Source organism: Vipera berus (assembly GCF_964194415.1).
Source record: "Vipera berus genome assembly, chromosome: 6".
NCBI lineage: Eukaryota > Metazoa > Chordata > Lepidosauria > Squamata > Viperidae > Vipera > Vipera berus.
Window position 1 is genome coordinate 61,742,845 of NC_138208.1, and position 16,542 is coordinate 61,759,386.

Below are 16,542 nucleotides of genomic sequence, written 5' to 3' on the forward strand. Positions count from 1 at the left end.
GCTCTAAAGTTTGGTTTGGGGTTATTTGAAGTTCAAATAACATCAACATCCAAAATTTAACATAAGCAATGTTTTTCAACCTTCTGTAGTAAAAATTTGACTGTAAATTTTCCATTATGTTTCTAAACTGTTTAACATTGATTGCTGCTTTTCTGGATCTACTTAGATGCTACATATTTAGCTTTTGTATTGATGAAAGTGTTTTCATTTATGTGAATGGTATATATGTTTTATTATTTTAGTTGATTTTTATGTGTTGTAGCTGGTATATATTTATCAGATGTACATAATAGAATTTTCTCTAGAAAAGATTTTGCTCAGTTTAACATATATAGAGAAATCCAACATATCTGTTTACTTTTCTCCTCACAAGAAAGCTTAATTGTTATTGTTTATGATGAAATCTACAAATTTAGGAAAATACAGTATATTAACATTTTGTTGTTTTTCCACTGGTCCTGCAGTTACACAGTATTTTTTTATTCGAACTGGGTTCAGCTTTTTAGGAGCAATGTCAGCTGAAATATTTCAATAAAATAGCAAAATGTATATTGCAAATATAACATCCTTCCAAGCACTAATTGCCTATGGGAAGTTAAGAGCAGCAACACCCATATGTATCTGCACCTTACAAACTGTTTATTTATTTATTTATTTTAATTCCATTTATATCCCGCCCTTTCTCCGAAGACTAAGGGCGGCTTACAAGCTTAGCAGTTCCTGAAAAAATTCTACTTTGGATAATGGAAACAATATATAATTAACATAACTTACAGTATAGCTTTCAATAGCAAGCAAAAAGATTATAAGTCAGTACACGATCTGGAATCCTACCAATGTTATTGGATTTGAACTCCTATCAGCATCAGCCAACATACCAATGATAAAAACAAGAGTTGCAGATCAAGCTATCTGGAAAATCCAGAAAGGGGAAGTAAGGTGAGAAAGTACTGACAAAATATTGTTTTGAGTTATAATAAATGGATAATTGTCTGATTTTAAATGCTAATTTTTTAGGGAAAATGGAAAATGCCAAGTTTCGAATATTTAAACATACATCTAGTCTTAAGCTCTGGTTTCCTGAAGGCAAGTCATATATACCTATAAGATCCAGTGAGGACTTTTTCACCATCTACCATTAAGAAACGAGAGGCCAAATTGCCTTGGATCTTCCCTGATGGCATGTAGAACCCAACTCCAGTCACACAACGTACACGAATATTCTGACAGAAAGAAAAGAAACATTAAATAATGCACAAAGGGCAGTTATAATCTCTTATGTAGAGATAGGCAAATATCTTGGGTTGAGGGCACATTTGGAGTTTTAGAGAATATGGTAGATATGCTCACAAAATGACTGCTGTGGTAGACAGGGCTATTCACTAAACACCCATCTATCAGAATTAGTTTTCCCAATGTTATCACTTGACCATTACATCATACTGACTTAGGCAGACTAAGATCCCGAGAGAGCATCAAGATAGGTGTGTGGAGGTAAAAAAATAACCATACCTGAGCAGGATCATAAAATGTCTAAAAGAAGACATTTAAAGCTAGTCTTGGCTTATGATCACATAATTTCTGTTGCTAAATGAGATTTACCCCATTTTACGACCTTTCTTGCCACAATTGTTAAGTGAATCACTGCAGTTAAGTTAGTAACAAGGCTGTTAAGTGAATCTTGCTTCCCCATTGACTTTACTTGTCAGAAGGTTGTAAAAAGTGATCACATGACCCCAAGACACTGCAACTGTAATAAATATGAGTCAGTTGACAGGCGTCTAAATTTTGATCAGATAAGCATTAGAATGCTGCAACGGTAGTAAGTGAAAAATGATCATGTTACTTTTTTCAGTGCTGTTGTACCTTTGAACGATCACTAAATAAACTGTTATAAGTCAAGGACAACCTATATTTAAAGGAGGCAATCATTAGACCTTTTCTTAAGAAACCTGTTTTGGACTTCCTCAGAAACAAGCAATTATGACTAGTACCTAACTAACCATGATTTGATGAGATGATTGAGAACAGTGGCTTCTCAATTGTAGGGAGTTCTGAAGAAAAAAAGTTTTTACCCATTTTAAACTGACTTAAGGATGGGCACATGGGGAGAATGCCCATGACAGTCTAATGGATGGGATGGGAACTGACAGAGGGAATGTGACTCTTAGGTCTGATTGATCTTTCAGCTACAATATCCCACTGGATAGGTTTGATAACTGGAGTCACAGTTTTTAAACGTTTCCCTTCCTCTCTCTCAGGTACATATCAGATAGTATCAAAAACTATTCTTCCTTGAAACAGGAGCTATTATATGGTGTCCCTGAGGGCTCCATTCTGCTTGCAGTGTCTTTCAATATCTACATAGAATCAGATGATCGGCAGATTTGAAGCCAAGGGCTATCAGTATGCTGCTGCATCTATGTTTTTTTCTTTGTGATATCTTCAGGAAACAGTAATACTTCCCTGGATATATACAGCATTCAGTAAAGGGCTAGATGAGGGATAATAATCTGAAACTGAATCCAAATGAAATAAGGATGTGAAGCGCAATTAGGCAGAAATGTACTAAATTTGCTTGTTCTGAATACGGCACCCTCTTATAAAGCACAGGGTTACCATTTCTAGACCTAAATTCCTCTCGTTGGTTTCCCAGATTGAGGCAAAGGTCCAAAGTATCTTTCAACAGTTTTAATTTATATGCCAATTATATCCTTTTCTGGCCGATAATGATCTTAAACCAATGGTGCATGCTAGTACTCTCCAGGCTTAATTGTGATAATGTATTCTATATGGAGCTGAGTTGTTCAGTTGATAGAAAATGCAGCAGCCAAGTTGGCTTTGGAAAAAATTCAACCAGATCATATTATGCCTGTGCTTAAAGCATTGCAGTGGCTATCAGTTCATTTTTGGACAAAATCAAAAGTAGTTTTTTTTTTGCTATTATCTCCAAACTCTCCATGGCTTAAATTTATTTATTTATAAAATTTATTGGCCGCCCTTTAGGGTAGGGTAACTGTGGAGGGCTTACAGTTACATATATGGTTAAAACATAAGAAATTAAAATCAGACATTAAAACCAAGGACACATGGGGAGGGCAGGGGTGGAGTGGGGGGAGGAGGGATCTGTTATTATTCAATCAACCACCTCCATTGCGCTGTTCCCCCACTGGGACCCCAAGCCAACTGACAGAGCCAGGTCTTTAAGCTTTTATGAAGATAGGACATACTAATAAAGGAGAATATTTGTAGCTCCTGAGAAGTCCTTGGTGCTCTCTGAACTTGCTTGTTTTCTTGCAAACGTTTCATTACCCAAACTAGGTTAACATCATCAGTGCTAGTAATATTTAGCACTGATGATACCTAGTTTGGGTAATGAAACGTCTGCAAGAAAACAAGCAAACTCAGAGAGCACCAAGGACTCCTCAAAGATAGAAGGATTGGGGCCAACCTCACATTGGGGAGCAAGATGTTCCAGAGGGCAGGAGCAACAGCGAAGAAGGCTCTCCTCCTGGACCTCATCAGCTGCAATTATCAGGCTGATGGGATCAGCAGCATGCCTCTTCTGCTGGCACAAGTGAGACAGACCAATCCGAGTGGGTGAGACGGTCCCTCAAGTAACCTGGAACCATGCCATGAAGAGCTTTGAAGGTAATCACCAACATCTTGAATGGCACCTGGAAGCAAACTGGTATCCAATGCAGCTCGCAGAGCAGTGGTGTTACAGGAGCCATTCTTGGGGCTCCAAAACTGTCCAGTGTGTTTGAGAGAATGCATCGTTCTGTAGAAAACCATAGCTACATGTGATGGAGGTCTTTATTTAATTGCTCATGTCAGTCTCTACTAAGACCTGTGGTTACATCTCGGAGCTAGTTTGAGTCTGTAGAGTAATAAAAATGACTGGGCATTGATGAGCAGCTCAATTTCTGTTTGCTCCAGCCTCTGAGCCTCTCAGGATCAAGACTGCCTTGTTTCTAAAAAAAAGCCAAATTTAGAACATTTAGGGCATCTGTTTACAAAATATTCCCTTTCCCCCCCCAAAATGAACTTTGTAGCTGTTTTGAGAAAAGGGGAAGATGTACAAAGTCTTAGCCAAGCATTCATATTGAAAATGTCCTGTGCCTAAATTGTGAAGAACTTGTGCACAACTTTCCTCAAATAGAATAGAATTGTGGTATCTTTCCTACTTAATTTTTTCCAGATCTGGATTAATTCAAACAGTGTTCTGATCTATGAATTCATCTCTTATTTTATCTGCTAGTCCCTGTCAATGAAGCCTCTTTCATTTCTGCCCATATCCTGAACTAAAAGTTGGGAATCAGTAGCATAGTGTTGTATTGCTTATTCTGACAGAAGCAATGGATTTCACGGATGGCAATCACTTTCTTGACTGGCTCATCAAAGATAAGTCTTTGGGTTTGCCAAAGTAGATCCAGGTTTGGTGTGTTCTACATCAAAAGGTGGGGTTGCTCATTTTATAGCTTCTTCCATTGTTGATTGATTGATTAAGTGACATCAAGTTGTTCTCAATTTTTAGCAATCAAATAGGTTTTCTCCATTGTGATCTTCCTTTAGTTGATTTTTCAGTACGCTCATTAACTGAGTCCATCCACCTTGCTGCTGGTCATTCTGTTCGCTTTCCTTTCACCTTTCCCAGCATTAGAGGCTTGTCTGGAGAATTACAACTGTATAATTGGAATATTCTTTATTAATGGACCTAAAGCAGAATAATTTGAGCCTGGTCATTTGTGGCTCTAGTGATAACTTTATGACAGTTTGTTTAATGATCCATTGTTTGTTTTCTTGATGCCTACAGTATTCTCAGGAATCTTCTGCATTATTAAGTCAATTATAAACTTAAGATGGGATTTTCATTGGCTTGGTCAGTGGAAAGCCCCCAGGTGTAAGAAATCTGTGGGATTAATTCTCATAAGGAAATAGCCTAATCCATTACTAGAACAAAAGACAGGTGTTGTCTTGCTTTCTTACAATAAAGTGGCTTCAATCCAGATATACTACAGATGAAAGAAAAGAGGCACAGAAGGTAACCCTTGCTTTCTCTATAAACAGGGCTTATTTTTGAGACACTTTTTGTATTGACTTCATCAGCTTTTCTACAACAAATCTACTTATCAGACACCTTTAAGTCCTTGAGCTTATTACACTTGTTTCCAGTGTCACTTGTTAGGAAGGTCTGACAGGCATATTGTTTATTTTGAACAAGGAAAGTATTAAATTTACTTTAAATCTATCATATTTATCACACAGGGGAGAAGGTTCTCAATACTGAAGAACAGCAGTGGCTGCCGCTGCTCCAGTAATGGTTTCCATCATTAGGTCAGGGTTGGTCCTAGAACTGTCAATTGTGCTAGTTTGTGTGTTGTTGCTTGGCTAATCCATTTGGGTCAATATTGGTTTGGTTACTGGCAACTTGAGAATTTGGAGAGAGGTCAGGGGTTGCAAGAGATGCTATAGCTATAGTATATCATTAGTCTCCTAGAGCAGGCTCTCCTCCTATAATGATCGCAGTAACAGCCAGATCTTTCTGCTCTACACCCTGACCACTTATTCAGGAACTGGTTTCTCAACATGACTCAGCAAAATTAGTTACTTTATTGCAGACTATTATATCATACAAATATTATAAATGTTGCATGCTGTAGTCAAGGGATATACATGTGTCTGTGCCCTAGGGTTTAAATCCTAGCTTTCTTCCTCCCATCTTCCTGGAAAAACAGGTTTTGTTCATAGGATGCCTTAACTATTTTGACCTAAGGTTCTCTGCCTAAGAAAGGCAGTGGAGGTAAGAAAGGAGCCACCAAGGCTCTTATTTCTCTCCAGGTCTCATGGTGATTTGATAAAAAGTACATGAAATATATTGCAGGTACATAATTATCTGTAACAAAGAAGGCACTATGTTCTACTGTAGTTGTAAGAAAAATGCTGGGAATTATTAAAAGATGTTCTCATATTGTCCCATCCTAAAAATCTACTAGATCATGTTATTTTGTTGCCTTGTACAAACAAGCTATAATCCTACCGTAGGATTGTGAGATCCTCAAATTCCTATGAATTCTAACAATTCTATGTTACATCAGGATTAAAATTCAGTTGCAAGAGGTTTACAAGTTCCATTCCCTTCCTGAATTCAAGTAGGTTTGCTCCCACAGGGACCAGCTATCCATCACTTCTACCCAAAATGTTCCTTCTGAATAAAATCTTTTAAGTTGATATACTAGAAAGTAAACCTGTGTCCTCTCTTAACAAATTGTAGGGTTTTTCAGCATAGAATTCTATGAATTATAGGAGACTGGGCAAGATGAAGCAGGAATTTAGAACTAGTGATTTATGATCAAACAGATTATGTCAGATGGTTTTTGCAATTTCTTTCAAGCTCTCCTTAAACAAGATGCCTTAAGACTTTCTGACTATCATCAAGATTATTTTGGACTTTTGCATGGGCAAAATAAAAAAAAAATCTCTGATGAAACATGACAAAAAACAAACTGTTTAAATGTTATTTAACTGTAGAATCTTTCTTGACTTCTGGAGTACATGAAATGCTGTTAACATAAAGGTTGATGCAACTGATACTTGAAAGTTATATCAAATGTTGATGTGAAAGAACAATTTGGATGCTTACAAAACCCACTCTGACATTTAAAAAATGTATTTAATTTTCTTTTTATTTAACTTAACAGGGGAAAGAAAAACTGATAATGATCTTTGCAATTAAAATCACAGATAATCTTTTATTAACTACAATCAACTGTGAATTCCCATAAATCAATAAAACAGTGCATTTGGTTTAAGTCCTGAAATTTAAAATAACTCTATGATTTCAAAAGGATTAATATTTTCCCTCTATATGTCTTTACATTGTGATTGGCCTATAAATAGATTACACTCTGAAATATTTTAGATCACATCACTGTCACTATCACAATTTTCTTTTAGTAAAGGAAAAGGATGAGAGAAAAAAATGAAGGGAAAATAGAGACGGCAAAAGGAGGAAATCTGAAAGTCAATGTGAGAATTTTTTTTTAAAAAAGGGTACTACACAATAGATTTGGTTGAACTGTGATTTTAATAAAGTTGTAGACTGTTGTATTTATCTGTATTAAACTATCATATTTGGTAATCACAGCATCTATAAAATTTTATGGAAGATTCAAACCCTCTGTCAAGGCAATGGTTTTTTAATCTGTCCTAGATAAACATGAACAATATGCTGCAGTATTAATCAGCTATAGATTTTATTAATTATTGCACAGTAATTATACACTTACCCTGATATGGAAATCATTTAGATCCATGCATTTGCACATCTCCAGGAAGAGTACGGAACCCTCTTCATCTAAGATTATATAAACTGGGATCCGGCGCTTGTATGCTGCATCTACTATATCTCGGAAGATGTCCCTGTCAGTGAACTGATCCATGACTACTGCAATTATCTGAACATGCACAAGAAGAGAACACACATTTACTTTAAAAAGTAATGTTGAAAAAAGGTACTGATGTAGGCATGTCATATCATATATAACCACACTCCGTGCTATGAAAAACAAATGCTTTAACTTATTCAAGAACCCATTACTTCATAGCCTAAGTCTTCCTGCCTGTAGAAAGCAGGGTTTTTTTGTTCAGAGTCATCCTGGGGCTTGCATGGATTATTCTGTGTTAAATAGCATCTGAACAACACCAAAATAATATGTTTCAATCTCTTTGCAATACAGTGCACCAACCCCACCTCATCCCATTCCTTAGAATAATTTAAACTACATTTTGGAAGATCCCTTTTTCCATTCACTAATATATCATCAGGATACAGTACTTATTCATCTAACAATGATTATAATTATTAAAAATATACTTCATATATTTAAAAATAATCATTTTGGCTCTTATTTAGCCTCAGATAAAATAGTACAGGTTAGTTATAATGATAGAGCATATGTTTTGCATGCTGAAGATGCCAGGTTCAAGCTTTAGGACTGCGTTTCTCAATTTTAGCAATTTTAAGATGTTGGACTTCAACTCCCAGATCCTGCCCCCAGCACTGGTCTGGTATTACAATTAATCAGTAGCAAATAATGCAAAAGATCTTTGGCCTTAGAACAAATATCAATCAGAATGAACTGTATTGGGACTGATAGTACAAACAATCTAAACAGAAGTAAGGCAGATTCAAAATGAAATATGGATGATGCTATTTTACAGTAAAATATACATTCAAATATATGAAATAAACTTCAAATATCTATCCCTCCCTTGCAAATTTGTTGGGTTTTTTTGAATGTGGTGCCTTTGGGTCAATCTTGATTGCTACTGAGTGGCTGAACAGGCCTTGCAGTTCTCTTGACAACTTTTTGGAAGTGATTTGCCATTGTCTGATTCCTAGAGCTGAGAGAGAGTGACTGACCCAAGGTCACCCAGCTGGCTGCATGCATAAGGCAGGATTAGAATTCACAGTCTCTCAGTTTCTAGCCTGATGCCTTAGCCCAGTGATGGCAAACCTTTTAGAGACTGAGACATTTCCTCAGCCATCATGGGAGTTGAAACCCACAGGTCTTAAAGTTGTTAAGTTTGTAGACCCCTCAGCTAGCTGGTTGGCCCTTCTTTCTCTCTCCCTCTCCTCTTCTTCCTCCCTGCCTTCTGAACTCTCCTTCCACAGTGTAGTAAGAATGCACCCCCAACCCCTTCCCTGTATCCTTAAAGACACAGGAATCATGTGCAAAGCAACAAAGGCTCACAAAAGCCTCCCAGAATAAAGAAATAAACTCCAGGTGGGGGGGGGGGTCCTTTAAGTTGCCTCAGGGTGTCATGTGTCACAATGTTGCAACCAGAGACTGAAAGGCTCCGCAATTGCAAAAAGTTTTAGCCTTAAATTAAGCCTGTTTACCTTCAGAGAAAACTTTCTAAAAGCCATAGACAGACTCAGGATAAGGGGGTAAAGCTAATATTTGTTTGAAAGGATTAAACCTACGGAAGTCAACACTTTGGACTCATTGCTAGCCTTTGTGAAAGAAGACTAGAATATTTCAATAATCAAAGCACACAAAGGAGCCTCTGAATTACAAAATGCTGTAAAAACTGTACAAAAATCCTTATGATAACCCAATCAAGCTGCCAACTGATCCAGAACTAAATAAATCCACCTCCTTTCCGACATGCTCATCTCCCGGCTTTTCATTTCATCAATGCTGATTGCATTCTCCTGGCTGGAGAAAACGAACCAGGGAAGCTTTTCTTCCAACAACAGCTGCTGCTTCTTCCCTGCCTCTCTTTCCTCCCTACCTGCTAAGCTCTCCTTCCACAGCTTCTTCTCTGTCTCCTTCTCTTTCCCTGTTATCTTTTTTTCCCCTTTCCCACCAAAACCACCTCTTTTTATAGCCTTTCCTCTCCTCCCCCACTTTTCTTCAGTTCACCTCCAGCTTTGTGCTGCTTCCAGAAGTGCCAATCAGCTGGAGCCCTGCCAGCTCCTGGGACTTCTTCCGAACCCTGACAGTCCTGCAGCTGCAGTTGCCTCTCCCTCAGGCTTGTGTCGCTTCGGCTCATTCCCCTCCCCCGCTGCACTTCTCTGAGACGGTCACATACCACCTGCTACGTGCCAAAGTACCACAGGTGGTATGCGTACCACCGGTTGAAAAGCCCTGATTTAGGGTTTAACCAATGTGGAATATTGTAAAACTATTATTTCCTATGATTTAGTAATTATGATTCTATTAAAGCTGCTTAAATTTGTATCTGCTATTTTAGAAGCTATGCCATAGTGCTCCTCATATAGTTTGCTATCTACTGGTAGTGAGTGAATGAGTGTGTGTGTGTGTGTGTATTCAGCCTATTAATCTATCAAAATTGGTTTAATTTTAATTTTTCTTCTAAAGCAATACATCTAATTTTGTATCATTCACAGATGTGGTAAGCATTTCTCTACTTTTTTCATCCAGAAATTAATATGCATGTTGAAGCATAGCTGCCCTTTTTTATTCTTATCCACCTCCTTTAACCAAGCTGCATCCTTTGGATTATCCCATATCTGTGCCCAGAACTCTACTGTTTCTTCCTTGTCAGGTACTGATTCACTGCAGTTTCTCTGTTGATGGATTGGTAGAAATATTTCTGATTTGATTGAAATTGGAGGTTCTGCCTATACTTTGCAATATGAGCTTTATATCTGCTGATCTTCTTGGTTACAGCTGTTGTTTGCTGCTTATTTCCAGTGCTTTCTTGATCTTCCTTGTTTCTATATGATATTTCTTCATTAGGTATTATTTGGTCTTCTTGTTCTTCAGCTTCTTTTTTTTAATCTGTTCTAGCTTGTTTGCATCTGATCTCAGCTTGTTTGCATCTGCCAATCCTATTTTCCATTTTGGTGGTTCATTGTCTGGATTTTTTTCTTCTTTGTTGATTTTGTATCCCAGATATTCAGTTATAACTGCAGCTGTACTGTACAATAATTTGTTTGTTTCTTGCAGTGAGCTGGCCCTTATATTTGATATTGCAGTGTTGGAATCTTTTAATGCTTGTGCTAGCTATTTCTCTAGAACAAGCTTCAACACAGGCCACCTTATTCTGATACTTTTGTGCTGTTTAATATGTTCAGCTAATTTTTGTTTGAATTCTTGCATTTCTTTAGTTAGAGGTCTTTGTTGCTTCTGCCTGGTTTCCAAATGAAAACAGTTCTATATGTCTGCTGAATTCCTCTACTGCCAACTCCCCTTGGTTTGTCTCTGCAGTCTGAATTACTTCTGGCAAGGCTTTGATTTCTCTGCCCTGGGTAGACCTTTGCAGTTCTTCCAATTTTGCTTCTGTGAATGCTTCATTTCATATAATAAACTGACATTGATTTACTAGCTTCTGTTCTGTTATTTCTGATTCTGGATGATGTTCTTTCTAGAATTGATGCATTTGTTTCAAATATCCTCTTCTAGCACGGTCTTTCTTAACCTGAATAACAACTGAGCCAGTATGGATTTCTGTAATTTACCTCTCACCATATTATTTATGGGACAGACACACTTTGTCTGTCTCCTCTAATGAGTCCTGTTCAATATGGTTGCATCTCTGGCATAGCTCTCATCTTTCTCAAAGCACACAAGCCCCACAACCATATCAAGGTATTGCCTCACTGGGCAATGATGATGATGACATTGCAAATCGCCTTTTGCAATTTGACTGATGGCAAATTATGTCAATGCCAATGGTGTTCAAGTGGTTCTCCAAATGTTTAGAGATTGTACCCAAGGCACCTATTATTTTCGGTACTATTTTTGCTTTCTTTGGCAGTCTTTCTACTTCTATTTGTAAGTATTTATATTTTGCATAGTTCTTTCTCTTCTGTGTCTCCAGATATTATTATTATTAGATTTATTTTATTGTATCCTGAAGACAGTACTGATTGTGCATCTTGAATTTTGGCAGCCTTGACATGGGGATAGTGTCCTCCTTGATCTCTCATTGGCTTTTAAAACCATCAGTCGTGGAATCTACTAGACCAGTTTAGGGGATTGAGAATGGAAGGCCCAGTGTTGCAATGAATCTCCTTCCTTCTTCAGAACCAGTTCCCAATCATGTGGGGGGGGGGGGGAGAAATTAAATTCAAGATTCCAGCTTTGTGGGGTTCTTCAAAACTCAACACTCCCTGCTTCCTATTAACATGTACATGAAAGTCCTAGGTATGGTTAATACATGGTAAAGTATCATCAGCATGCTATACATCTCTGTTCCAGATTGGAAAGTGATGCCACCAAATTTCTTCTCTAGTGTCTGGGAACTGTGAAGGTACACATGGAGAAGAATAAGTTTAACTCAATTCTGGCATTACCAAGTGGCTATGGATTTTGCTGCCCCCCACCTCCGAATGCATGGAAATTTTTTATCTTTAGTTCTGAATCAGATGGCCATGAATGGCATGCAATTATCATCTTATGACAACCAGATAAGCTAATTCTACTTTAGTGTGATGCTATACTGATAGAATCTTGCAAGTCTGAAAGTGCAATTCTCCTGTCACATCTCCTTTATCACCCAAGAAACTAGGAACAGTCTCTTCTGGCCACTATCTAGCTGTGGGCTATGCTGTCTCTTATTGGACATTTCCTTTAGCGATGGCTCTTTGCCAAGTCTCCTAAAGTATTTCTCACACTCCAGTACAGGGCACTTCACAACAATGATATCCAATATCTATGAAACCATAAACCATTCAAAGTAAGTTTACAGATCATATCAGTACTTGCAATTGGACATGTTTTTCCAACTCCAGGTCTTCATTAACACTTCTTTAGCAGTTGCACATTGGCTGCACAAAGCCAAATTACTACCACATGCCAGCAAGAGGTAAAAAACACATACAACATTGATGCAGTCTGGTGTTTAACAGGAACACTCACTCATCAACCCACAATTCCTGAGACTATTTTTTTAAAAAATTGATCAGTGAATGGTATGATAGGAAATAAGAAAAATTACTGCGCAAAGTAAGAATACTGTGCGTAGTAATTGAAGGAGACTTTTTATATAGTAAATGGTGGGCAAATCTGAGATTTTAGTTGAGGAAATCACCAATCACAGCATTTTTAATGTTGCACACTGATGCTGTCCAGACAGAATTACAGCATGGATCTCTTCTGGAAGTGCAGTGAAAGTGCACTGTGGGAACAGCAAAATATGGGGCAGCATAATGTTCTTCTGCAATCTTGCTTTTATTCTTTTTTGCTTTAATGGTTGTGAGATTGTTTTAGCTGTTAGTTGTATACTTTCCAGAGTCACATTCAGTGAGGCAGGCAGCTATATGCATTCATTAATTAATGAATTAATTAAATCCCTCATGGCTATGGGGCGGGAGAGCACAATAAAGCAGTTGGGTGCATGTGAGCTTAAAGAAGAGCAGGTTCAAAATGTAGGTAATATTTATTTAGTAACTTTATATTGTTACCCAACTTGCAACTCTTAGCAATATACAATCAAAAAAGAACCCCACCCCAAAGACAGTTAAAAACATTAACAAAATGTAATAGGTGGTTGGGACCCTCATTTCTACTTATGCCCCTCCAGGTGTAAACTCAAATCAATTTGACTCCAATGCCTGGGGAAATGACTAAGATTTTAGAGCCTTTCGAAAGGCCAAAAAATCAGGTCAACTGTATTTTATTCTCTCCCCCCCCCCGTGTGTGTGTGTGTGTGTGAGAGAGAGAGAGAGAGAGAGAGAGAGAGAGAGAGAGAGAGAGAGAGAGAGAGAGAGAGAGAGAGAGAGAGAGAGAGATCATTCCTGGGTCCTGGCACGTGGCATTGCCTTAGGGAGATCTGAAACACGCCCATTCTAGTACAGTAAGTGGGATAGGCAGATGCCATCAGATACAGGAGATCCTGCTTCCATCAGTGGAGGAATGGATTGTGAAAATGTTAACCACCACTTTGAATGGACCTGAGAATCTATTGGGAACCAGAATAGCTCACAAAACAGTGTTGCTATTGTAGCAGGGTGTAAAACTAATTACCTATGGCAGGGGTAGGCAACCTTGGCTCTTTTATGACTCGTGGACTTCAACTCCCAGAATTCCTGAGCCAGCCATGGCTCAGGAATTCTGGGAGTTGAAGTCAACGAGTCATAAAAGAGCCAAGGCTGCCTACCCCTGACCTATGGCAATGCATTCTGGAGAAATTATGGCTTCTCTCCCATGTATAGTACATTACAGTAATGCAATTGGAAGGTGATAGTAAAAGTGACAGCAAGCAGAGCCTTCTGATCCAGGGACAGGCACAACTGGTACATAAGATGAAGCTGTGCATAGGCCCTTCTGGCTACCGCTGCCATCTGCTCTTTAAGCAGAAAAGATGAATTCACAAATTGCACACTGCCTCGGAGTAGGGAGCATAATCTCCTCAAAGATGGAAAACTTCCAGTCTAAAAGCCAGAGGACCCAAACCCCAATGCCATTTATTATCGTTATTATCATTAATCTCAGACACATTTCTAATCTCTTTTATAATGTGTTAATATAATGCCAATCAACTGACTTAAAATGAATTCATGAGAATTAAAACTGAATTCTTAGATTCCTTTTGTATATTTTATTTATTAGTTTATAATTTAAAATACAAAAGAAAATAGTAGGAAAATAAGGGGGAGGAAGGGAAGGGAAAAGTGTAGGGCAAGAAAAAAAGGTGTTGACTTCAACTCCCTTTGGTGCAGTATAGAAAGATAATAGCATCAAACCTCAACTTTTTACTCTTATATAATAATATAAACTAGCCATTTCTATAACAACAACCCTATCTAATTGGTAAAACCCAAAATCAAAGTTTCATTTTTTCCACCTCAAGCACAAAGTCCAGAAGTGGTTTCCAAGTAGAAAGAGAATTAAAACTAAATTCTTAAAAAAAAAATATTGAGATTTTAGTTCTACTTATATTGTTTTAGGTAGTTCTGAAGAATGAATGATCTAGAAAAGCTATTTACAAAAAAAGCTGCGAGGGCTAGATTAATCTGCAAAATATTCTTAAAGTTGTCATATACCTTTTAAAGAAGACATCTTTTTCCTTAGCCCAGGCAAGATCAACCAGATACTCTCACTTGGTGATAAATCCCCACTTAAATGTTCTTGGAAGCTATCTTTTCTATCTTGTAAAATTGTTATGGGCAATATATAAAACCCGAGCTTTCATAAGAAAGGGATGAAAGTGTGGTTTAATAATTTAAAAAATATTGACACAATCTATGAATTCTTAATGTCATTACCATTTATTTCAATTTGGTTGAATGCATAAGGATAATGGTTGTACTTTGTAATAATTAAAATAGTTCACCTGACTTTTTAAAAGGTAAATTTAGGTTCAGTGTATATTGATACTCAGAAACTTGCATGGAATAATGAAAAATTTGCTGCTGAAAATTACAAAACACCATCACTTCAAAGAGCATGTCAAGGCTTGTTCTGTAGAGTTGGTTTTTCATAAGATATTATAAGCAATATCCTTAAGCTCCTTCCAGATACAAATTAAGCAACCTTTCTTTAAAATAAACAACCTTTATGTTAGCTTTAAGTAGTAAAAAGATAAAGTGCTGTAAGTTTATTCAGAGAAGGAACTTTAGTGGACATGAAATGTTTATGGCCTGGAACAACATTCATTCAACTGATTTTGTCCATCTAGTAAAACTGTCTATAATGTCCCACAATGCTTGTTGCACAGGGCCGCGTACAACCATCGTTTATGCAGCTACTATATAATTTACTGAATAAATTACAACGGCAGGTTTCACAACACGCTGAAACTGATTTAACAAGATTTCGATTCATGGCGAGGTGCAAGCGCTACCTTTTTGAGAGGTAACGTCCGCGCCGGTGAAGGAAAGGAAGAGATCCCTCGCTCAGTTGGAGGAATTATGGGGCAAGTTAACTCAAACGTCGAGGTAGGTCAGAGAACTTCGCAGAGAACTTCGCTGGCCCTGGCTGGGTGGCTGGGAGATCTGAAAGGCGCAAAGGCGAACTACCCACCTTCTTCGCTTGCTGGATCGTTTCACGCACCACTTGCTTGACGTGAGGCGCCTCGTCTGCCTTGCGCGGGTGCGTGTACAGAGCCAGACGCGTGGCTCCCCGGTAGAAATAGTTATGAGTCCACCCCAAGTCCAGCGGAGGGATTTCCGTGTCGGAGCGTTCGGGCCAGTAAGAGAGCGACAGGGGTTTTCCCGAAGGTCCGGTGACCGTTTTGCCATTCTCCAGATGGGCATCGTAAGCACGCCAGCCGTCCCGCAAGACCTCCAACTCTCTGCTGGAAAGGAAGTCAGGCAGCTGCTCTTTCTTCAAGTGCGACTTATACGTTTTCTCCCCGTCGGCCACGAGGACCTCCAGTGCCCGCCGTTGCTCCTCGCTGTAGTAGTATCGCGGATTATGTTCACTGACCCGTTCGTTCACGTGAGTATCCTCCAGGCAAAGAATCTGCGATTCCGCCATGCTCCACGTCGGCGCGATTCACTCACTGTCGAGTTGCAGCTGCCAACGGTACCTGGATCCGGGCAGGGCGGGAGGAGCCTTCGTAAACCGCCTCCCCATACCTTGAAAGGTGAAGACGGATTCGACCTACGTAACTTGTTCTCGAATCTGCCAAGTCAGTAAAGGCTGCCACATTACTGCTGTTCTCCTCTGATGGGAAGGTATTTTGTTCCAAGAACAAACTTAAAATTTGGGCAAGCAAACTATGCTAAGCCAGTATTGCTCAACATTAGCAACTTTAACCTGTGTTAACGTCAACTACCAGAATTCCCCAGTCACGCAAGTTTCTTGAAAAACGTTGCTATAAAACGTTGCAGCCTATTTAACAAAAGTACGGAAACTGATAAGGGAGCACATAATTTATTTAAAAATGAATCTCAGTTTTTTAAAATTCAAAAATGTCTATTGTTTCAGTTTGAAAAAGCCAAATAAATTTCGGGGAGGGGTGTGGCGGAGCATTACTTGTATCAGAAGTTCAGAATACATATTCTCGACACCACCTAACACCACTGAATGCTAATATATAGATTTAAATCTTCTGGTCTTT

At 38.4% G+C, this 16,542-nt stretch overlaps 1 protein-coding gene across 1 annotated transcript in view; it reads right to left on the bottom strand.

Annotated features, from left to right (window-relative positions):
• The window catches only part of FAM83F (family with sequence similarity 83 member F), a 39,270-nt gene extending 23,027 nt beyond the window's left edge, over window positions 1-16,243 (bottom strand). The window contains exons 1-3 of the mRNA XM_081330886.1: window positions 15,501-16,243; window positions 7,290-7,457; window positions 1,102-1,223 (exon numbers count right to left, since the gene is read on the bottom strand). Coding sequence (XP_081187012.1) covers window positions 1,102-1,223; window positions 7,290-7,457; window positions 15,501-15,956 — 746 coding nt within the window. The 5' untranslated portion in view covers window positions 15,957-16,243. The remainder of the gene's footprint in view (window positions 1-1,101; window positions 1,224-7,289; window positions 7,458-15,500) is intronic.
• Window positions 16,244-16,542: the final 299 nt, after the last annotated feature.